Genomic DNA, 25164 nt, shown 5'->3' with positions numbered 1-25164 from the left:
GGAAGTTGTGTTTATTCTTTTAGGCCACCAGCAGAATATAAAAGAACGCAGTTCTTGAGAGCTGACCATGAGCATGTAACCATTAGCTAAGCAAGGTACCTAAAACAATGGGCTTTTCTAAAACTTCACCATACCGAGGAGACATAAAAGTCACCGAGGTCATCAAAAGGACAGTTGATTCGTATTGTGACTCTTTAAAATGAAATATTTTTCATTAAAAAATCTTGGCCCCTACATTTTAGAAAGCACTTCCCATAGTCACAGTCTTTCTTGCTCTGTATTTCTACCTCCATACATACACACTGGGGCATGATTCCCAAGTTCCTCAACATGCATTCCTATCCTCCATCAGGGATCTTAAAACCCTGAACAAAAGCAGAGTGAAAGAATGGATGGGGGTGAATCAGAGAAGACTTTAAATTCTTTTATTTAGCTGTAAGCAAGTAAGAATGCAACAGAATTTCTTTTGGTGTATGAATGCTCCCAACATGTTCTTAAACAACAGAAAAACATGGAATGCTCAATTCAATGGAGAATCAACCGTGAAAGCATTTCAATAGAGTGAGAGAATCACAATGTTTCTATTCTACTATAGGTAAATTATTCTAAAGTACATTTGACATTTTAAAGGTGTACAAATTCAGATGTTTTTAGAAACTTCAAAACCCACAGACACAGAGTTTAGGAAGTCGAAGGCTGTGAACTTCCCTCCTTACTTAATCCATGCTTTGTTTTGCATTCCTCACAGGTAAGCAGGCAGTGCCTAAAATAGAAGCAAAAATGTTGGTTTGTACTTTGACACTGGAAGCTCTAGTCTGAACACAATATTATTTAGAGATTTTTTTAAAAGTTTTAATTGATGTATAGCTAATTTACAACGTTGTGTTAGTTTCTGGTGTACAGCGAAGTGATTCAGTTATATGTATACATACGTTTATATATATTCTTTTTCATATTCTTTTCCATTATGGTTTATTACAGGATATTGAATATAGTTCCCTGTGCTATACAGTAAGACCTTGTTGTTTATCTATTTTATATATAGTAGTGTGTATCTATGAATCCCAAACTCCCAATTTATCCCCGCCCCCTTTCCCCTTTGGTAACCATAAATTTGTTTTCTATGTCTGTGAGTCTGTTTCTGTTTTGTAAATAAATTCATTTGTATCATATTTTAGATTATTTAGAGGTATTTTCTACGCTAAAGTTCTCAAGCCTAATTTTTTTCAGGAATTATCAGAGCTGTTTCTTGGTTTCAGACTCCCCGAATTTCTTCCACAAAAAGGCTAATAATGATTTTCCTGTCCAATGTTGTTTTCACCATGTTGTGCCGCATCTCAAACAGAATCCACTGTGACAAGTAAGGGCTCTTTAGAGAAATGTGTCCCCAACACTAGTCTTATAATACCATGGTAGAAATAGCTATTATTTACTGAGCTCTCACTGAGCGTCATGAACAATCATTTCTATCCCTTACACCATCCCATGAAAAAAATTCTGATCACCATATTATACAAATGAGAAAACTGAAGATTTGAGAGTTTAAGAAACTTGTCCAAGGTCACGCAGCTTAGTAAGTTAGCAGTTAGAACCCCTTTTGATCCCAGCGACTCTAACAGCAGAGGTAATGCCGCTTACTCCAGAGTCCTACTGCTTGTATCCCTTAATGAGAATCATGATTTATATTAATATAGTAAAGGCTCTGAGAAGTCCTGCAGTCAAGAGCCCTGGTTAAATTTGCGTAACCCCGTGACAGTAGAAGCTAAACAGACACACAGAAGCTGTGTCTGCTGATCAAGGCATTCTTTAGAGACTTGTACAATGCTTTGAATATAGTAGGTACTTACTAAGTGTTTGGTGAGCAAATTAAATAGGTAACCCAGATAAATCATAATTATTATTGAGGTTGAATAGCAACAACTCAAACTTTGAGTTTTTTTTCAACATATGAATGTTAAAAACTATTTTAATATTGTAAATGGTGAATGATCTTTCATTTACTTTTTAATAATTATCTTTATTATAATCCCTTAATCAAACAGAGTACAGGGCTTCCCTAGTGGCACAGTGGTTAAGAATCCGCCTGCCAATGCAGGGGACATGGGTTCGAGCCCTGTTCAGGAAGATCCCACATGCCGTGGAGCAACTAAGCCCGTGGGCCGCAACTACTGAGCCCATGTGCCACAACTACTGAGCCTGTGCTCTAGAGCCCACGAGCCACAACTACTGAGCCCGTGTGCCTAGAGCCCGTGCTCCGCAACAAGAGAAGCCACCACAATGAGAAGCCCGCGCACCGCAACGAAGAGTAGCCCCTGCTTGCCACAACTAGAGAAAGCCCGCGTGCAGCAACAAAGACCCAACACAGCCAAAAATAAATAAATAAATATATTAAAAAACCCCCCCAAAACAGAGTACAAACCTGTTATGCCCTGGACCAAAACCAGCCCCACGCAGCTGACCTTCAAAGGAATGGAATTTACTCTGGCATACTCTTATGTATGATGCCTTTCCAAGGCCAAATCCCAAGACACCAGCAACTGCAAGGGCAGGTTAGGAAAGATAAATAATTTAAAGGTTTGGAATCTCCTCCATTAATGGTCTTCTAGAACTTTATTAACAGCAGTAATTCTTATAACAAAAGTACCTTGATGAATCAATGAACAAAAACTCTGGGAATGAAGTTCCCTACTAAAGAGCAGGATTGGGAACTGGAGACTTTTGATCTCCTCAGTTTTGCACTGGAGGTAGAAGGGCCGGGACAGAGCAAGCAAAGGTGATGCCCCAGACATGGGCAGCCAGAGGGAGGCCCAACTGGCAAACAAATCTCTGAGGCCATGGGGAGGGAGAGATGTGACTTGGGTTGTGGCTCTAGGTAGCCAAATCCAAATCACTGGGTAGGAGAGCCCCTTAATTTTCTTTATGGATTGGAGTATGGGGAGCTGCAGTTCATCTTGCGTGTCAGGGAGGAAGGTCACGAGGCAGAACCATGGAAGACATCTTCAACCTGCTATTCTTGCTGGGAATGAGGTTTCAGATCGTAAACCGGAATACATCCTCTGTGTCCATAAAAGGTCTATGGATAACCAGTATAAGAAGGTGAAACCCTAAGTTTATGGTAAATGTTCTATTAGAAAGCCCTGATTTAAAAAAACTATTCGTTTGTTATGCCCGTTATAGAAAATATTTGGAAAAGACTGGCCAAAAGAAGGAAATTAAAATCTCTCGTGGAGCTATCATTCAGAGACTTTGCTGTCGATGTCCTCTTGTTATCCTGCCAGGCCCTCCTAGTCCATGCTTTAGAGGGGACTAAGGTGAAGTCCCTACTGCTCGGCTTTCCATCAGAAAGTGTCGAACGAACTAAAAACTGCAAGGTGGCAAAAAATGGAGACTGGATTTTCAGAGAGTCAATACAGGCAATTTGGTTAACCTGGACATTCCTATCTCCAGTTGCTATAAACATCTTCTTTTTAAAAAATGAAACTTTTTTTTCCTTCTATGACTTACGTGCAACTTTAGGCAATGATCCAAATCTTGGATTAGCTGCTAAATAACCTAAGAAGTAATGTATAAACACATTATTATTTCATTTTATAACTTATTTAAATTTATAAAGTATGAAGAAGTCTTCAGGGTTTAAGATATACACAGATTCTTAATCTAAAGAGATGATCTTAAAAGAGATAATTCAAATCTTGATTGAATTTAACTCTCAAATAGTAGTCATTTTTGGCAAGTAACAAGTAATGGCTTTAATGTATAGAAAAAGAACATGAAACAGACAATTCATGATGTGTTTAAAGATATCAAGGCAAGGTGGAGATAACTTAGTTCTAAGCGATTAGTCACTGCCCCCTCCCCTTTTAAAGTAACTCAACACAGAGTTTCAGTTTAGAGATTCACAGTATATATAATCACAATTTTATTTATTTATTTTTGTTTGCTGTTTTTAAGATTTTTTTAAAATTAATTTTTATTGGAGTATAGTTGCTTATAATCACAATTTTAAAATGAAAGCATTTCTACCTATGGTGGGCAGAATAATGGATGTTCCTACAGATGTTCCCATCCCAATCCCTAGAAACTGTGAATACATTACCTTACACAACAAAAGGGAATTAGGGTGGAAAATGGAATTAAGGTGGCTAATCGTAGGACTTTAAAATAGAGGGATTATCCTGGATTATTTGGGTGGGCCCAATGTAATCACGATGACCCTTGAACGTGGAAAAAGGATTCAGTGACAGAACCAGACAGACGGCAGTATGGGAACTTGGCTCCACGTTGCTGGCTCTGCAGACAGAGGAAGGGACCATGTGCCAAAGAATGTGGGTGGGTTCCAGAAGCTAGAAAGGGAAAGGAAGCCCTAGAGCCCCCAGAAAGGAATGCAGCCCTGCTGACACTTTGATTTCAGCTCAGAAAGACCCATTTTGGACTTCTGATCTTCAAGACTGCAAGCTAATAAATTTGTATTGTTTTAAGCCACTATGTTTGTGGAAATTTGTAGAAAAGTAATACACAACCTGGAAAAATATATTTGTACAGGGCTTCCCTGGTGGTGCAGTGGTTAAGAATCCGCCTGCCAATGCAGGGGACACAGGTTCGAGCCCTGGTCCAGGAAGATCCCACATGCTGCGGAGCAACTAGGACTGTGCACCACAGCTACTGAGCCTGCGCTCTAGAGCCCGTGAGCCACAACTACTGAGCCCGTGTGCGACAACTACTGAGTCCGCGCACCTAGAGCCCATGCTCTGCAACAAGAGAAGCCACCGCAATGAGAAGCCCGTGCACCACAGCGAAGAGTAGCCCCCACTCTCTGCAACTAGAGAAAGCCTGCGTGCAGCAACGAAGACCCAATGCAGACAAAAATAAATTAATAAATAAATATTTTTAAAAAAGAGAAAATCAAAATAAAGTAAAATAAAAATTAAAAAAAATATATATTTGTACAGATGTAAGACATGGTAGATTTTGAGCAAGTAGTTTAATATTCATAAGACATAATCCCTATATATAGATGTCATGGCCATATTTTTCTTTCTGTGTCAAAAGTGTTCTGAAAAAGGCTTATTACTAATATATTTCCACAAAAAGACTATCTTCAAGTTATAAAAATGAAATCATATTTAATAAATCAACTTTAAAGACAACAATAATACTGACTGCAATGAGATTCTTCTAGATATATGACACGTGGTCTTTCAGACCCCAGAAAGAGCTAAACATCTTCCCTCATGTTTGCTGGGTACAAATACTCTCTAAAATCCTAGTAATCAGCAGTGTTCAGTATAATGGGCTTCCACAGGGTCAGGTGCCTTCTTGCTGTCTGGGGACTAAGCAATGCTTATAGGTTCTCTGGTTGGGTGGAGTCGGGGAGAAAGAAGAGAGCAAGGAAGGAGGAACAGAGGGGAACAATGGACAGTGCTAAGAGGCACGGAGAGCGCACGTGGGTGATGCAGGGCGGCCGCCAGTCCTCATGATCTGCTGCGCACGGGTGCCCCGCCTGAGGCAGGTGCAGCCTCTCTCCAGGACAAATGGCTTGGTGTTCAGAGCTTGGGTGAATTTCAGCTCCAATTACCTCTTCCCTGGAGCACCCTTGTGCAGGGAAGTATCTGTCTAACCATATACCAAGGCCCTGGGAGACACAGGGACTCTGGTACAGAGACAGGCACTGCCATAGTTTCCTGGGGCTGCCGTAACACATTACTACAAACTCAGTGGTTTAAAAAAACACAGATTTGGGACTTCCCTGGCGGTCCAGTAGTTAAGACTCTACGCTTCCACTGCAGGGGGCACGGGTTTGATCCCTGGTCAGGGAACTAAGACCCCATGTAGTGTGGCCAAAAACAAAAACAAAAAAACCCACACAAATTTAATACATTACAGTTCTGGAGGTCAGAAGCTCAAAATGGGTCTCATTGGGTGTTTTTTTTTTTTTTAAAGTATTTGTTTATTCATTTATTTATGGCTGTGTTGGGTCTTCATTTCTGTGCGAGGGCTTCCTCTAGTTGTGGCAAGTGGGGGCCACTCTTCATCACGGTGCGCGGGCCTCTCACTATCGCGGCCTCTCTTGTTGCGGAGCACAGGCTCCAGACGCGCAGGCTCAGTAATTGTGGCTCACAGGCCTAGTTGCTCCGCGGCATGTGGGATCTTCCCAGACCAGGGCTCGAACCCGTGTCCCCTGAATCGGCAGGCAGATTCTCAACCACTGCGCCACCAGGGAAACCCTCACTGGGTGTTTTAGTCCATTCGAGCTGCTATAACAAAATACCACAGATTGGGTGGCTTATAAACAGCAGACATTTATTTCTCACTGTCCTGGATGCTGGAAGTCCAAGATCAGAGTGCTGGCATGGTCGACTTCTCATTGTATCCTCACATGGTGGAAGGGGCCAGGGCCCTCTGTGGGGTCTCTTTTGCAAGAGCACTAACCCCCTTCATGAGGGCTCCACCCTCATGACCTAATCACCTGCAAAGGCCCCACCCCTAACAGCATCAACTTGGGCTTTAGAATTCCAATATGTGAATTTGGGGTGGGCGGGGGAATACAAATATTCAGACCATAGTACAGGGCTACATCAAGGCATCAGCAGAGCTGCAAGCCCTTCTGGAAGCTCTAAGGTTTCTTCCTTTCCAGCTTCTGGAGGCCACTCATTGCTTGACTCATGGCCCCTTCCTCCATCTTCAAACTCAGGAATGTTGAGCTGAGTCTTTCTCATGCTGCCATCTCTCTGGTTCTGTCTTCTGATCCACTGTCACTTTCAAGGACCCTTTTGATTATATTGGGCCCATCTGGATAGTCCAGAATAATCTCCCTATTTTTAAGGTCAGCTGATTATTGACCTTAATTCCAACTGCAAATTTAATTTCTCTTTGTCACGGTCACTCATTCCGGGAAATAGGACATCTATGGGAGGGAGAGCTGGGGACGTAGGCTAGAAACAGGCAAAGGCCTGCATAAATAAATCTTTCACCAAAAAATAAATGCCAAGTACCAAACACCGCCAAGAGGACCACAGAAAACTGGATTCTCTTAATTTAAACTATGTACCAAATACTGAATCTTACCATGGTGGACCAGTCCTTGGGTGAGAAGCATGCTTACAAGAGAAAAAGGCAGAGCTGTAAAACAAAAACACCCTTCAATATTGGTATTTTAAAACTTGGCACCTCACCTGGAGGAATGAGGGAGAATTACTCTGAGTGTTTTCTCTTCCTGCTTTGGCAGTGAGATTTTAGTCATTTTTTATTTTACCAATTTGACAGATATTAAGCACCGCAAGGAGAATTTTCTCGGGGTCTGCCCCAGGCACTCAACCTAATGCACAGCATTAATGTGACAAAACCTAGACACCCTGCCACTCCGTCTCTGAGACCCCCCACGCACCGGATTCTGATCACTACATACAACACAGGCATCTTCATGTGTGTGCGCTGAGCTGGTGAATTTGGGAGTTTCCATTCGCTATATATTTTGAAATTTTCAATCCTGCATGACAGTTAAAAAAAGAGGACAATAAACTGCACACCCTACCTACTATAGTTCCCTGCTTTTGTCTTTTATGACATTTTGTCACACAATTTGGATACGTTTATTTTCTGAAGATTACTACATTCGAGGTAAACAGATGTTTACAGATGATTTTTATCTCTAAACAGGCAAGTTAGTCCAGAAAAGGCAGTTTCTAGTTCTGTCAAAATGTGTCAAATGACTTCTTCCCAAAGCACAGAGAAGTGATAAAAAAAATTGGTTGCTGTTTGATTTGTCTTGGTTGCTAGCTCTTCCTAGTAACCAAGACAAATCAGATAGCAACCAATTTTTCCACTCAGAGCTATCTACCTGATGGTAGGCAAATGGGTCATACTGAAATGTTAAACTACTAGGGCTTAAATAAATTACTCACGCATAAGTTGTCAGAAAATTTCTAGCAGCACAAGCAATAATCAGTAATGCACAGTAAACATCAACTTCTAAGGAGTGTTACTTCCAAAAACAACTGATACTGGATTTGAATGATTTAAGAAATCAAAATGAGTATTTCAAAGTAAAATTATCCCTATGCCAGCGATATTGGGACTATACCTATAGGCTCTATTATGACATTTTCAAGTGACAAGTCACGAATTGTTAAAATTAAACGGGACCTTAATGCACAGCCTCAGTTCACACCCTTGTCTCATATAAAGCAGGCCCAGAAAGAGGAAGAGACTTGGCAGAAAAGGTTACTTCAGGACATTGTAAGGGAAGTATTAACAGAATGCTGCCCCTCTTCATTCATTCCACGAATATTTAATAGGTACTTTTTATTTGTGAAGCAGTGTGCTTGGCTCTGGGAGGGAGCAATGAACCTGAACTTGAAGGTTAGAGCCCAGTGGAATTGTGGAAAGTCTGCTCTTTCAAGAAATTCTAAATAACACTCTTGGTACGCGTTCTCGGTCACATGAAAGGAAGTGTTAGGTGTGCATCACTTTTTGCTAAGGGGGGTAAACAGCTCCTAAATCAGATATTATCCCTGCCCTTAAAAAGGTCTCAACATGGATTTAAATTCCAAGCAGCCTCAGATATCAATGTCTTCAGGGAATTATGCAAAGTCCCTGCTCAAAAATAAATCAATACCATAATTCTAATATGATATTAGGCAGTTTATTGCAGCAAATACAGTGTTAACAAAGATTAAGAGGGGTGCAATTACCTCTCTTCCAGAAACTTTCTTCTTGACATTCCCGGATAATCTTTGAAATCTCTGATTTGTGGATGTGCAGTTTTGATTTTGGACAGAACAACAGACTCTGCAAGGAAAGTTACATGATGACTTGACTGAAATCATCAGAAGAGCATCTGCTCTGTCTTCCCTGGAGGAGGGCAAGGAGGTCTCTTCACTCTGGTCACACAGTGTGCGTTCTGGCCGGGCAGCCAGCACTGAGCAATGGCCAGTTTCAGCCAGTGCTTTCCAGCTGTGAACGCTGGATGGACTTAGGCAAGAAAAGAATCACAGTTGGAGAAGCAGAGTGATTCAGTGACTAGTGAGCATGAAGCAGATATCTGGTCAGAATGCATTACTGCTGAGGCCACATTTTCTTTCTTACTTTCAGCCTCTGTCCATGCAGTCCCTGTCCCTGCAATGACACTCACTCCCTTTGCCTACCTGGTCTTCTTAAGACCCAGTTCAAGGTCTCCTCCTGGGTGAAGAGAGAGACTTCCCCTACAGCATAATATTTACACATCTAGGATCACACTCAGAGCGGTATTACAAGTTATCTATTTATAGATCTGTATTCCAATTTACCTATTTATACTTCTATATGCATTTTTAGACTGTGAGAAACTATAATCTAAAAAGCATCAGCAGACTGTTTTTTGTTTTTCTACATACTTTACTTTTTATCTTAACAGTTTTTTTAAAACACATTTATAAATGGTCTGCACATAATATCTGGGGGAACTACTGACATGGTTGGCATTATTTTTATTAGTTCTACAGTACTTTTTTAAATCATGTTGATGTGCTACAATCTGGACTAACTCCCATCTTTTTCTTATCCTCCCCTTTTGTAGGTATGCATGTGTTTATTCACTTACTCTCACCCACATTCTCCATCCTCGTTCTCTGCCCATCACCGCCATTCTGGGTGTTTAATGTGGATCTTTTGTTTGTATATATGCTTGCAAAATGTTCACTGCTTTGGGTGCCTGCATTTTTTAATGCAAATGGCATTGTTTTATACATTTAGTTTTATTTTTAAAAATGTTTTCAACTCAGCTCTACACTTTTAAGATCTATCCATGTTGCCATATTTATCTAGTCCACTGTTTCTAACTGTGGCATGATTCTCCAGGATGCTTCCGAGTCCCCATCACCAAATGTCCCCTTACAGACCCACGTGAGAACACTTTTCAGATATGTATCTAGAAGTAAAATACAGGGCATGCATATTCCCAGTTGAACAAAGTCTTGCGAGAGTGCTCTCCCCAATGGCTGCACCAGCATCCACTCCCATTAGCAGCCTGTGAACATTCCTCTATATGCCTAAGAACCGCATAAGAGCTAGTTAAGCTGGATTCCAAGCAGGTTAGAGTAAAGAAAGGATTTTGTAACACTTGGCATTATCCAGTTTTCTAAAATTTAACAGTCTAATAGGTATAAAGCAATATTTTATTGTCTGATAACTAATGTGTGTGAGCATCTCTATGTAGTCTTCAGCCAGACTGTCCTCTGTTGAGGCAATCCCTGCAACTAGACCTCGGTTGTAATCTTTTCTTGTTCAGTGACTCATTAATTTTTTATTGTGGTAAAATACACTTAACATAATAGTTACCATTTTAACCATTTTATATATTTTTTCATCCTCCCACACACTTTATTTTTTTTTAATTTTATATTGGAACATAGTTGTTTTACAATGTTGTGTTTAACCATTTTAAAGAATACAATTCATGGCATTCAGTATATCTACAATATGTGCAGCCATTACCGCTATCTAGTTCCAGAGCTTTTTCATCACCCCAAAAGGAAATTCCATACCCATTAAGGAGTCTGTCCTCATTCCTTCCTCTCTCCAACTGCCTAGCAACCACTAATCCACCTTTTGGATTTGCCTATTCTGGATATTTGGTACAAACAATATCATACAGCATGTGACCTTTCGTGGCTGGCTTCTTTTCCTTTGCATAATGTTTTCAAGATTCACCCATGTGGTAACATGTATCTGTATTTCATTTCTTTTTATGGCTCAATAATATTCCATTGTATGAATATAACACATTTTGTTTCTCCATTTATCCACTGATGGACATTTGGATTGTTTCCACCATTGGCTATTGTGAATAATGCTGCTATGAACATTCCTGCACAAGTTTTTGTTTTTAGCTCTGCTGGGCCATACTGCAACTCTACGTTTAACTTTTTGAGTTTTGCACAGGAGCTGCACCATTTTCTAATCCCACCAACAATGTAGGAGGTTTCCAATTTTTCCACATCCTTGTCAACATTTGTTATCTTCTGTTTTGTTTCTTTTTTTGGCTCCGCCATCGGGCTTATGGGATCTTAGTTCCCTGACCAGGGACTGAACCCATGGACCCACGTGTTTTGTTTCTTTTTTTAAAATTAGCACATTAAATGTTTTTAATATAAATTATTCAATTTATTTAAACTAAATAAACTAAATTGTTTCTGTTTTTGACTGTGGTCATGCTAGTGATTGTGAAATGGTGGTTTTAATTTGTATTTCCTTAATGACTAATGACATTGAGCATCTTTTCATCTGAACATTGGCTATTTATATATCTTCTTTGGAGAAACACCTATTCAAGCCCTTTGCTCATTTTTCAATTGGGCTGTCTTTTTGTTATTGAGTTGTAAGAGCTTTTTATATATTCTGGATACTAGACCCTTATCAGATATATGATCTGTAAATAATTTTTCCCATTCTGTGGGTGGTTCATTTGTTTTTTAGAAACAAATTTTATTTAATTTTTTCCTTAAGTCACACTGCTATTTCCTTGTTTGTGAATTACTTATGTAGGTCCTTTGCCATTCATCTCTTGGAGTTTTAGTGTTTTTCTTGTTGAGGTGCAGTTCCATGGCTTTTGAAGTTCACCTTGCTGATTTTGCAAATGTTCTTTTTTGACTCTTTGTTTGTCGTAGATGTCAATGTGGATGGTGATCACTATTTCCTGAGCACTCGTGCACAGGCCAGGCACTGTGCCAAGCACTTTACGTGCATGATAGCGACAGGCAAGGATCCTGTGGCACCTGTGCCTTCAGAGCTCTACAAACAGCCCAAGCAGGCAACCTCCCTCTTCTTCCTCTACAACTCCCCATAGCACAGCACACGGAAGTGGTGGTCAGGGTGAGTCACAGTGACCAGGGAAGAAGCTGTTCTCACACACCACTTACGTTAGCTCAGCAAGCACTCCTCCTTATCCCAGTGTAAATATTTCTTCTTGGTTCTGCCTGTGGCTGTGGCAGAAATAAGCAACACCTCCCTCCCTTTCCTCCCGCAACACACACACACACATATACACATCCATGGTCAGGGACCCCCAACTATCACAACTGCTGTGAGTCCTGCAGTCAAGACTGAAGCTCCTGCAGTGTCCCCAGGGAGCTCTGGCGATCCTTTCGGTAGAACCATAAATGTTTTATGGCTCTCCATTTCACAGAGGCAACTCGGGTGTCTAAATTCCTTATGATGTGATATCATTTGTCTATTTGCCTCTCCTAAACTTTGCTCCTTAAATATCATCTCCTCCATAACCCATTTTTAGCTTGAAAAAGTTGACTCCAGAGAACATGAACTCAATCCATCACAATACTTTCTCTTTTCTTCACTTATGTGTCCTCAAAACAAACAGTATTCATTCTCAAGAAGTTGAAAAACTGTGTCCCTGTTAACACTGGGGTTCTCAATCTGATGGCTAATTTAGTAGTTAAGGACTCTGCCATCCCAAACAGGAACACCTGTCAGCAGCATATCCTTAGTATGATTAGCCTTGATAAGAGAAATGAAAAAAGATGCATCCTGTAGCATTCTGTTAAGAGTTTTGTTCTGGTAAAGGAAACCTCTTCAGTCACTGACAACCTATGGAAGAGTTAGTTAAGCTGAATTCTAAACAGGGAAGAGTAAAGAAAGGATTTTGTAAATAACTTAAAAGGCTCCTTTTCAAGGCAGCCAAAAACACACTTTCCTTCCCCATTCTATTTTCCCTGAACCCATCCTACAAAGTGCCAGACTGAAAAAACTAAGATGACTGATCAAGGATGAGGTTTAAGGGAAGTCCTGTATGATGTTCCTCTTCAGATGGCAGACTTTCAATTTAGAAATATACCTGCTTGCTTGGTGCTGGCAAATGGGGACCTTTATCTTGGTTTTCATGCGTAGACACTGAAGCCATGATGATTTTGTCTTTGCTTCTCTTCTAGTGGAGTGGACTCAGCTTCCTCATTTGACCCGATGTCTAAGGAAAGTAGAAGAGAGTCACCATGCTGTGACTGAACATTTATGTCAACCATAAAAACACCCTTAGGATCAACTCCCCTATTTGGCGAACTTATTTTCATTTTGTCATTAACCTTCATCTCCAACCACCTGCAAACTCACTTTCTAATGCTCCTCCTCTACCAACACACGCACATTAACTGACTAATGGTGACAGATCAGAGGAAGAGTGGAGTGAGATGTCACATGAGGCACAGTGAAATGTTTTATGACCTATAAATTGTCCTCAAAAAATTTCAATTCATTACAAGGTCATTAGCTACACAAATATTTACTGTCTATTATGTGCCAGGCCAAGGGATACAAAGGATAGGACAAAATCAGTGCTAAAGGAACTCACAGGGGAAGACAGACAAGTCAGCAGTTACATAACATGCAAAGGGCTTCCCTAGAGGCATGCACATGGTGCTAAGGAAGAAAGGCTTGTTCTCTCTGGTCAGGTCTGAAGACACCAAAGACCAAGACTCTTGAACTTTCAAGAGGGTCTGTGGGGCTGTTGGAACATCACGCTGGCCTCTGCTACTACAGGCTCGCCCCGCATTCCGTACCCCTCCCTCCTCCCGGCCTGAGTGAGCCAGAGCCCCCTAATCAGCTGCTCCTTTAACCCCATCCTGTCTGAGAGAAGAACAGATGCCCTCAGGTGACCTACACGCAGAGGCAGGGCCAAATCCAAAGCTGAACCCCAGGAGCTGTGTGAACAAAGAAGAGAAAGAGAAATCTCTCCCAGCAGCCTCAGGAGCAGCGAATTAAATCTCCACAGTCAACGTGATGTACCCTGCATCTGTGGAATACCTGAATAGACAATGAATCATCCCAAATTGAGGAGGTGGATTTTGGGAGCAACTGTAGACTTGGGGTTTGCTTTCTGCATCTAATTTGTCTCTGGTTTTGTGTTATCTTAGTTTAGTATTTAGAGTTTACTATCATTGGAAGATTTGTTTATTGATTTGGTTGCTCTCTTTTCTATTAATATATAGATATATTTTTTTTTTCCTTTTTCTCTTTTTGTGTGTATGTATATGCTTCTTTGTGTGATTTTGTCTGTATAGATTTGCTTTTACCATTTGTCCTAGGGTTCCGTCTGTAGATTTTTTTTTTTTTAGTATAATTTTTAGCACTTGTTATCATTGGTGGATTTGCATTTTGGTTTGGTTGCTCTCTTCTTCTTTTTTTAAATTACTTTTTATTTTTTTATTTTTAATAATTTTCTTTATTTTTTATTTTAATAACTTTATTTTATTCTTTCTTTCTTTCTTTCTTTCTCACTTTCAATCTTTCTTTCTTTCTCCCTTTTCTTCTCAGCCATGTGGCTGACAGGTGCTCCGGCCGGGTGTCAGGCCTGTGCCGCTGAGGTGGGAGAGCCGAGTTCAGGACATTGGTACACCAGAGACCTCCCGGCTGCACATAATATCAAACGGTGAAAGCTCTCCGAGAGATCTCCATCTCAATGCTAAGACTCAGCTCCACTCAACGACCAGCAAACTACAGTGCTGGACACCCTATGCCAAACAACTAGCAAGACAGGAACATAACCCCACCCATTAGAGGAGACGCTGCCTAAAATCATAATAAGGCCACAGACACCCCAAAACACACCACCAGACGCGGTCCTGTCCACCAGAAAGACAAGACCCAGCCTCATCCATCAGAACACAGGCACCAGTCCCCTCCACCAGGAAGCCAACACAACCCACTGAACCAACCTTACCCACAGGGGGCAGACACAAAAACAACAGGAACTACGAAACTGCAGCCTGCGAAACGGAGACCCCAAACACAGTAAGTTAAGCAAAATGAGAAGACAGAGAAACACACAGCAGATGAAGGAGCAAGGTAAAAACCCACCAGAACAAACAAATGAAGAGGAAATAGGCGTTCTACCTGAAAAAGAATTCAGTGTAGTGACAGTAAAGATCCAAAATCTTGGAAATAGAATGGAGAAAGTACAAGAAACATTTAACAAGGACTTGGAAGAACTAAAGAGCAAACAAACAATGATGAACAACACAATAAATGAAATTTAAAATTCTCTAGAAGGACTCAATAGCAGAATAACTGAGGCAGAAGAACGGATAAGTGACCTGGAAGATAAAATAGTGGAAATAACTACCACAGAGCAGAATAAAGAAAAAAGAATGAAAAGAATTGAGGACAGTCTTAGAGACCTCTGGGACAACATTAAATGCAACAACATTCGAATTATAGGGGTCCAAGAAGAAGAAGAGAAAAAGAAAGGGACTGAGAAATTCTTGAAGAGGTTATAGTTGAAAACTTCCCAAAATAGTCAATCAAGTCCAGGAAGCACAGAGAGTCCCATACAGGATAAATCCAAGGAGAAACATGCCAAGACACATATTAATCAAACTATCAAAAATTAAATACAAAGAAAAAATATTAAAAGCAGCAAGGGAAAAACAACAAATAACATACAAGGGAATCCCCATAAGGTTAACAGCTGATCTTTCAGCAGAAACTCTGCAAGCCAAAAGGGAGTGGCAGGACATATTTAAAGTGATGAAAGGGAAAAACCTAAACCCAAGATTACTCTGCCCAGCAAGGATCTCATGCAGATTCGACAGAGAAATTAAAACATTTACAGAGAAGCAAAAGTTAAGAGAATTCAGCACCACCAAACCAGCTTTACAGCAAATGCTAAAGGAACTTCTCTAGGCAGGACACACAAGAGAAGGAAAAGACCTACAATCACAAAACCAAAACAATTGAGAAAATGGTAATAGGAACATACATATCAATAACTACCTTAAATGTAAATGGATTAAATGCTCCAACCAAAAGACATAGATTGGTTGAATGGATACAAAAACAAGACCCATATATATGGTGTCTATAAGAGACCCACTTCAGACCTAGGGACACATACAGACTGAAAGTGAGGGGATGGAAAAAGATATTCCATGTAAATGGAAATCAAAAGAAAGCTGAGTAGCAATTCTCGTATCAGACAAAATAGACTTTAAAATAAAGACTATTACAAGAGACAAAGAAGGACACTACATAATGATCAAGGGATCAATCCAACAAGAAGATATAACAATTGTAAATATTTATGCATCCCACATAGGAGCACCTCAATACATAAGGCAAATGCTAACAGCCATAAAAGGGAAAATCAACAGTAACACAATCATAGTTGGGGACTTTAACACCCCACTTTCACCAATGGACAGATCATCCAAAATGAAAATAAATAAGGACACACAAGCTTTAAATGATACATTAAACAAGATGGACTTAATTGACATTTATAGGACATTCCATCCAAACACAACAGAATACACTTTCTTCTCAAGTGCTCATGGAACATTCTCCAGGATAGATTATATCTTTGGTCACAAATCAAGCCTTGGTAAATATAAGAAAATTGAAATCATATGAAGTATCTTTTCCGATTACAAGGCTATGAGACTAGATATCAATTAAAGGAAAAAATCTGTAAAAAATACAAACACATGGAGGCTAAACAATACACTGCTTAATAAACAAGAGATCACTGAAGAAATCAAAGGGGAAATCAAAAAATACCTAGAAACAAATGACAATGAAAATACGATGACCCAAAACCTATGGGATGCAGCAAAAGCAGTTTTAAGAGGGAAGTTTATAGCAATACAATCCTACCTCAAGAAACAAGAAACATCTCAAATAAACAACCTAAACTTACACCTAAAGCAATTAGAGAAAGAAGAACAAAAAACCCCCAAAGTTAGCAGAAGGAAAGAAATCATAAAGATCAGATCAGAAATAAATGAAAAAGAAATGAAGGAAACAATAGCAAAGATCAATAAAACTACAAGCTGGTTCTTTGAGAAGATAAACAAAATTGATAAAGCATTAGCCAGACTCATCAAGAAAAAAAGGGAGAAGACGCAAATCAATAGAATTAGAAATGAAAAAGGAGAAGTAACAACTGACACTGCAGAAATACAAAGGATCATGAGAGATTACTACAAGCAACTCTATGCCAATAAAATGGACAACCTGGAAGAAATGGACACAGTCTTAGAAAAGCACAACCTTCCGAGACTGAACCAGGAAGAAATAGAAAATATAAACAGACCAATCACAAGCACTGAAATTGAAACTGTGATTAAAATCTTCCAACAAACAAAAGCCCAGGACCAGATGGCTTTACAGGCGAATTCTATCAAACATTTAGAGAAGAGCTAACACCCAACCTTCTCAAACTCTTCCAAAATATAGCAGAGGGAGGAACACTCCCAAACTCATTCTACGAGGCCACCATCACCCTGATACCAAAACCAGACAAAGATGTCACAAAGAAAGAAAACTACAGGCCAATATCACTGATGAACACAGATGCAAAAATCCTCAACAAAATACTAGCAAACAGAATCCAACAGCACATTAAAAGGATCATACACCATGGTCAAGTGGGGTTTATTCCAGGAATGCAAGGATTCTTCAATATACGCAAATCAATCAATGTGATACACCATATTAACAAATTGAAGGAGAAAAACCATATGATCATCTCAATAGATGCAGAAAAAGGTTTCGACAAAATTCAACACCCATTCATGATAAAAAACCCCCAGAAAACAGGCATAGAGGGAACTTACCGCAACATAATAAAGGCCATATATGACAAACCCACAGCCAACATCGTTCTCAATGATGAAAAACTGAAACCATTTCCACTAAGATCAGGAACAAGACAAGGTTGCCCACTCTCACCACTATTATTCAACACAGTTTTGGAAGTTTTAGCCACAGCAATCAGAGAAGAAAAAGAAATAAAAAGAAACCAAATCAGAAAAGAAGAAGTAAAGCTGTCACTGTTTGCAGATGACATGATACTATACATAAAGAATCCTAAAGACTCTATCAGAAAACTACTAGAGCTAATCAATGAATTTGGGAAAGTAGCAGGATACAAAATTAATGCACAGAAATCTCTTGCATTCCTATACACTAATGATGAAAAATCTGAAAGAGACATTAAGGAAACACTCCCACTTACCATCGCAACAAAAAGAATAAAATACCTAGGAATAAACCTACCTAAGGACACAAAAGACCTGTATGCAGAAAACTATAAGACACTGATGAAAGAAATTAAATATGATATGAACAGATGGAGAGATATACCATGTTCTTGGACTGGAAGAATCAACATTGTGAAAATGACTCTACTACCCAAAGCAATCTACAGATTCAATGCAATCCCTATCAAACTACCAATGGCATTTTTCACAGAACTAGAACAAAAAATTTCACAATTTGTATGGAAACACAAAAGACCCCGAATAGCCAAAGCAATCTTGAGAAAGAAAAACGGAGCTGGATGAATCAGACTCCCTGACTTCAGACTATACTACAAAGCTACAGTAATCAAGACAGTATGGTACTGGAACAAAAACAGAAATATAGATCAATGGAACAGGATAGAAAGCCCAGAGATAAACCCACGCACATATGGTCACCTTATCTTTGATAAAGGAGGCAGGAGTATCCAATGGAGAAAAGACAGCCTCTTCAATAAGTGGTGCTGGGAAAACTGGACAGCTACATGTAAAAGAATGAAATTAGAACACCCCCTAACACCATACACAAAAGTGAACTCAGAATGGATTAAAGACCTAAATGGAAGGCCACACACTATAAAACGCTTAGAGGAAAACATAGGCAGAACACTCTATGACATAAATCACAGCAAGATCTTTTTTGACCCACCTCCTAGAGAAATGGAAATAAAAACAAAAATAAACAAATGGGACCTAATGAAACTTAAAAGCTTTTGTACAGCAAAGGAAACCATAAACAAGACAAAAAGACAACCCTCAGAATGGGAGAAAATATTTGCAAACGAAGCAACTGACAAAGGATTAAACTCCAAAATATACAAACAGCTCATGCAGCTCAGTATCAAAAAAAAAACCCAATCAAAAAATGGGCACAAGACCTAAATAGATATTTCTCCAAAGAAGATATACAGATTGCCAACAAACACATGAAAGGATGCTCAACATCACTAATCATTAGAGAAATGCAAATCAAAAGTACAATGAGGTATCACCTCACACCAGTCAGAATGGCCATCATCAAAAAATCTACAGGGCTTCCCTGGTGGCGAAGTGGTTGAGAATCTGCCTGCCAAAGCAGGGGACACGGGTTCGAGCTCTGGTCTGGAAAGATCCCACATGCCGCGGAGCAACTAGGCCCGTGAGCCACAACTACTGAGCCTGCACGTCTGGAGCCTGTGCTCCGCAACAAGAGAAGCCACGATAGTGAGAGGCCCGCACATCGCGATGAAGAGTGTCCCCCGCTTGCCGCAACTAGAGAAAGCCCTCGCACAGAAATGAAGACCCAACACAGCCAAAAATAAATAATAAATAAATTTTAAAAAAAATCTACAAACAATAAATGCTGGAGAGGGTGTGGAGAAAAGTGAACCCTCTTGCACTGTTGGTGGGAATGTAAATTGATATAGCCACTATGGAGAACAGTATGAACGTTCCTTAAAAAACTAAAAATAGAAGTACCATACGACCTAGCAATCCCACTACTGGGCATATACCCTGAGAAAACCATAATTCAAAAAGAGTCATGTACCACAATGTTCACTGCAGCTCTCTTCACAATAGCCAGGACATGGAAGCAACCTAAGTGTCCATAGACAGATGAATGGATAAAGAAGATGTGGCACATATATACAATGGAATATTACTCAGCCATAAAAAGAAATGAAATTGAGTTATTTGTAGTGAGGTGGATGGACCTAGAGTCTGTCATACAGAGTGAAGTCAGAAAGAGAAAAACAAATACCGTATGCTAACACATATATATGGAATCTAAAAAAAAAAAGGTTCTGAAGAACCTAGGGGCAGGACAGGAATAAAGATGCAGAGGTAGAGAATGGACTTGAGGACACAGGGAGGGGGAAGGGTAAGCTGGGATGAAGTGAGAGAGTGGCATGGACATATATGCACTACCAAATGTAAAATAGATAGCTAGTGGGAAGCAGCTGCATAGCACAGGGAGATCAGCTCAGTGCTTTGTGACCAGCTGCAAGGGTGGGATAGGGAGGGTGGGAGGGAGGGAGAGATAGGGGGATATATGTATGTGTATAGTTGATTCACTTTGCTATAAAGCGGAAACTAACACACCATTGTAAAGCAATTATACTCCAATAAAGATGTTAAAAAAAAAAAAAAGAGGGCAGGAGGACCAGTTTGGAAGGTGCTATAATAGCCCAGGCAAGGATGTGAAGAGACCTGAACCAAGACCCTTGTGGGAAGGCTAGAGATGATAAATTTGTATCTGGAAATATTGGATTTGGGTGCCTTGTGGGCATACATTGCAATTAGCCAGTAGGGATTAGAATATTTGAGGATTTGGGTCTGGAGTTACAGATTAGGGGTAGGCTGGAAAGATCAATTTGGGAGTTGCCATCATTGAGATGATAGGTAAAGTAGGAAACATCGATAAAATTGTCTAGAACGAGTACTGGAGAATGTGAACACTGAGGCCAAGGGAATACCAACAAGAGGAAAACAAACAAACAAACAAACAAGCCAAGGAGATGACTGATAAAGAATAGCTGACACAAAGGGGAGGGCGTTTCTGAAGAAGGATTGTGAATCACTGGTGTCTCAGGGCTGAGAAAAGTGATTTCGCAACAATGGGCATAGTCCAGGTGGACCACGAACGCTACTGCACCGCCTGCCCCGCCAATGGCCACTGCACTCTGCAGATCCACACTCCATGACAACCACTGATTTCATGCAAAATGAACCTCTCATCATACACAATTCTGTTTCCTACTAAGCTGCCAGAAATACAAGCCAAGCGGACCCGTACGTGTACCAAGTTTCACTTTCAGCACCTAATGTTACTGTAGAGGCAGCGTGATGCCCTAGGGTAGAAAGACCTGCTTTCAGATCCTGACTCTACTCTTTGCTAGCCCTTGCTTTGGGGCAAGTGACTTAAAGTGCCTGTGCCTCAGCTTTCTCACCTGCTAAGCGCAGGTGATGGACCTTGACGGGCTGTTGCAAAGATGAGGGATGAGGTCCATCAGCAGCAGCTCAGCACAAGCACACAGTGAGTGTGTGAGCAGTAAAGGGCAGGTGTCAGAGCCCCGGGCGCTCTATTTCTTGAGGACCTCCAGGAAGTGTTTGCTGACCTAAGGCCAAATTAGATTATCTTTGCTTAGTTAGGCCATTGCCTCAAATCTGGAAGCAAAGATACCACAATACAGCTTTGGTGGTCAAGTCCCCTCACACCCAGTTAGTCACTGGTCTACATCTAAGCAGGTCTTCTCAGGGTCTCGCCTTCCGGGTGCAGCCCTCACCCCATGCCCAGGTCTGGTTTGGGGTCCCTCTGCTTCTTCCGTTGTTGGCGGGGGCAGGAGTGCTGACAGGTGGGCAGTAGGAGGGAGGCGCTCAGCAGGATGGGGGTGGGTGTGTGTGATCGGACCCACAGCCACAGGGGGGTCACTGCACTTTCTGCTAGGGGAGCGGGGGCGGGGGGTTTGGGGGGTCCCCCCGGGATCAGCCTGAAGGAATCCGCCGCCATCCCAGGGTCGCGGCTGGAGCCCGGGCCAGCGAGGAGGGGTTGGAAGGGGCGATGCGAGGCCAAGTACCTCCGTCCTGAGGACCCCCGAAGTAATGCGGGCAGAGGAGGCCATCCCCTCTCGCCATCCCTTCCGCTGTCACCACACATTCCCCCCCCCCGCCCCCGCCCCCAGCCAAGGCGGGCTCATCCGCGGGGCTGAGGATCTCCTCGCAGGCCGCGTCTCAGGCGCGCGCCCAGCCGAGCTCGCCTCCCCGCGTGGCCGCCGCTGTAGCCCGGATGCTCCCGCCTTCCCGGCGGCCGCGCCCGTCCCTGGCGACCCCCCCGGGGCCCGTGGTCCCCTTACCGCGCTCGCTCCCGGGACCTCGCCTGTGCTCGGTGAGCTTCCCTCTGCCTCTTTCTTCCTTTTGCTCCGCCCTCAGCAGCGCACCGCCTCTCGCTTCCTCGCGTGAGTCACTCGGCAAGTGCACCCCACCCCCCATCCTGCTGTCTCCGATGGTGGCCTCACAGCCACACACAACTGCCCAAGCTGAAACCCGGCTGTTGCTAGAATCTCCCACCCCACCCCCAAGTCTTGTCCTGACACCTGGTAGATTCTTTTGACTTTCAAATAACTCCTTTCTTCCCAACAAAGACAGCGACAACCATTTATTGAACACCCTCCCTGGGCCAGGAGGCTACATCCTGCAGCCTTGTCTTGTTTTTTCTTTATTTGAGGTGTAATTGACATATAACATTATATTAATTTTAGGTGCGCAACATAACAATTCGATATTTGTATACACTGCAAAATGATCACACAATATGTCTAGTTCACATCTTTCACTATATGTAGTTACCAAAAAATGTCACCCCCCGCCCCAGCCTTGGGATGAGGACTTTTAAAATCTACTTTCTTAGCAACTTTCAAATATGCAATATAGTATTAGTAACTATAGTTGCCATGCTGTGCATTACATCACTGTGACTTACTTATTTTATAATTGGAATTTTGCACCTTTGACCCCCTTCACCCATTTTGCCCATCCTTATGCAATCCTTTCTACAGCTCTTTTTTTTTTTTTTTTTTAATTTATTTGTTTTATTTATTTATTTTTGGCTGAGTTGGGTCTTTGTTGCCATGCGCGGGCTTTCTCTAGTTGCGGCAAGCGGGGTCTACTCTTCGTTGTGGTGCGTGGGCTTCTCATTGCCGTGGCTTCTCTTGTTGTGGAGCACAGGCTCTAGGCATGCGGGCTTCAGTAGTTATAGCACATGGGCTCAGTAGTTGTGGCGCACGGGCTTAGTTGCTCCGCGGCATGTGGGATCTTCCCGGACCACGGCTCGAACCCGTGTCCCCTGCATTGGCAGGTGGATTCTTAACCACTACGCCACCAGGGAAGCCCCTTTCTACAGCTCTTTAGGGTGAGTACTGTTACCTGCATTTTATGGACTAGGCAACTGGGTGGTGCAAGGCCACACTGGGAGCTTGGAGTCAAAGCCTGGTCAGCGTGGCTCCCAAGGATTCTCTCTCCGTTGTTCTTTGTCCATGTCCTCCCCGTTCCTGCCACTCCCAACCTCTACACATAGGGGGAGCTGCTGGGTGCTTTTACTACCTGTATCACTCACCCCAACCTCAGCTGCGATTGCTCCCTGACATGCCACTGGGACTCCTGGAGTGTGCTGAGTTGGAAGAGAGAAGTTGTGGATCACTGGAAGGCCTTCATCATTTCCCATCTTTTCTTCCTGTCCTAATTTTGGTCTCTACTCCTCCGGCCTCAGCCCCCTCGCTGGCCCCTCTGCCATCCACCTTGCCTTCCTTATGTTCCTTGAGTTCACCCAGCTCTTCCCACCTGAGGCCTGGCGTGGAGCCTCCCCCTGTCTGGACTCCTTTCCCCATCAGTCTTGTCTTGGCTTTTTCCTACTTATCCTTCTCTGACTCTTCCTCAGGAGGACCTTCCCCAGCCCCAACCCAGCCTAAAGTGGGTCTTCCTTCTCCTCGATCATAGCACTTATCATGAGTTGTTATTATATAACTTTTAGTGTGCTTATTCCTTTAAAACCTGTTCCCCCTGCCTCAATGTCATCTTCATGAAGTACAGAACAAGATGGTGTCTGTTTTGCCCACCATTGTATACTTAGCATCTCATATTTGGAGGGGCCCAGTAAAGAGCTGCTGAAAGAATGAATGAATCAGTGAGCCTGGGTTCAAAGGCTGCCTGTCAAGATACTGTGGTTTTGGGCAGAATCTGTGTTCCCCCCAGTACATCCCCCAGACCACGTTCCTCCATGTGATTCACCGCTTTCTTTTCACTCCCACTTGCCCCTCCAAATGAAAGGGGATACAGTTCCATTGCTAATTTTACTTTGTGTTACCGGAAGTCAGAAATAACCCTCTGCCATTTCATGGTCTAAAAGGAAAAGCTTTCTAATTGGTTTTGTTATAAAAATGAACAGCTCTCCGTTACACCGAAGTTTATCTTCTGACAAGCATGCTACGGGCAATTGTCCTTTTAACATCTTGATACGATAAAGTCTATGTCCCCACCCTCATTTCTACTTTCCACCAGAATGTTTTTTGTTAATGGTCTTAAATAACTAGAAGTTACCAATATGCAATGTGCATTATGTGAGTTCATCACTTGCTACCTGGTTGGCCAATCTGAGGTGCCCATGTATTGTCCTAGGCACTTTCAGAGATAAAAGAGAAAAGATCGGGGTCCCTCCAACAAAGGTTTGATCACTTCTCAAAGAATGAGGATAAAATAAAATATCCTTGGCCCTAGAAGTAGATAACACTGAACAGAGCCTTTCTTATTGTTTAATTTTATTTTATTTTTAAAATTTTTCTGGAAATACAGTTCATTTACAATGTTGCGAGCAGAGCCTTTCTTAGGCGGTGCTTCAGCAGCCGACGGGGCCTCAGGATCATGATCACATAGTTGATTGTCGCTGGCTAATGCTATGAAAAATGTGGCTGATTTAGAAAGTGCCAGAACGTTCGTGGCGGGCTGCGGCTTGAACAATTTCCATAGCCCCACGCTATCCTCAGGAAAGATCCCAATTCATCGGCAGGGCCCTGCAGGATTCAGCTCCTGCCTGTCTCTTCAGCACATCGATCTTCCGCCCTCTAGCCCTACAGAGTGACTGAAGTTTTCCCTTCTCATGCTTTTGCACGTGCTAGAGCTTCAGCTTCTCCGCCCCTCTCTCACTCATTCTTTTTTTTTTTTTTTGATGGAAGTATAGTTGATGTACAATATTATATCTTACAGGTGTACAAAATAGAGATTCACAATTTTTAAAGTTTATACTCCATTTATAGTTATTATAAAATATTGGCTATATTCCCTGTGTTGTACAATATATACTTGTAGCTTATTTTATACATAATAGTTTGTACCTCTTAATCCCCTCCCCCCTTCCCTCTCCCTGTTGGTAACAACTAGTTTGTTCTCTATATCTGTGAATCTGTTTCTTTTTTGGTTACATTCACTAGTTGGTTGTATTTTTTTAGATTCCACAAATAAGTGATATCATACAGTATTTGTCTTTCTCTGTCTGACTTATTTCACTTAGCATAATGTCCTCCAAGTCCATCCATGTTGTTGCAAATGGCAGAATTTTATTCTTTTTTATGGC

At 41.7% G+C, this 25164-nt stretch overlaps 1 protein-coding gene across 6 annotated transcripts; it reads right to left on the bottom strand.

Moving 5' to 3' along the window:
* Positions 1–410: 410 nt before the first annotated feature.
* Positions 411–21987, bottom strand: OCIAD2 (OCIA domain containing 2). 6 transcript variants are annotated; one of them, XM_082390806.1, is made up of 7 exons: positions 21896–21987; positions 12827–12955; positions 8691–8787; positions 7066–7119; positions 3505–3552; positions 2420–2537; positions 411–763 (listed from the first exon to the last, which is right to left on the bottom strand). In XM_082390806.1, exons 2-7 carry the CDS (start codon positions 12890–12892, stop codon positions 682–684), a joined length of 465 nt encoding a protein of 154 aa, XP_082246932.1. In that variant the 5' UTR covers positions 12893–12955; positions 21896–21987; the 3' UTR covers positions 411–681. The 6 variants fall into 6 exon arrangements, with proteins under 6 accessions (XP_082246932.1, XP_082246933.1, XP_082246936.1 ...); XM_082390807.1 differs by lacking the exon at positions 21896–21987 and adding an exon at positions 13646–13772; XM_082390810.1 differs by lacking the exon at positions 12827–12955 and having other exon boundaries at positions 21896–21982.
* Between the last annotated feature and the right edge of the window lie 3177 nt (positions 21988–25164).

The sequence above is a fragment of the Balaenoptera borealis genome, assembly GCF_965194805.1.
Source record: "Balaenoptera borealis genome assembly, chromosome: 4".
Taxonomy (NCBI): Eukaryota; Metazoa; Chordata; class Mammalia; order Artiodactyla; family Balaenopteridae; genus Balaenoptera; species Balaenoptera borealis.
Note: the sequence above shows the minus strand (reverse complement) of the source record. Positions and strands in the feature narration are given on the sequence as shown.

Bases quoted from the DNA above. Each gene is read 5' to 3' on its own strand.
- OCIAD2 (XM_082390806.1), bottom strand. From the start codon at position 12,892: ATGGCTTCAGTGTCTACGCATGAAAACCAAGATAAAGGTCCCCATTTG. The intron at 7,120-8,690 runs GTAATTGCACCC...TTTGTTTTACAG, and splicing joins AGAAAGTTTCTGGAAGAGAG to CTCTGCCTTTTTCTCTTGTA. The intron at 3,553-7,065 runs GTAAGATTCAGT...ATTACTTCTTAG, and splicing joins CCAAGGACTGGTCCACCATG to GTTATTTAGCAGCTAATCCA.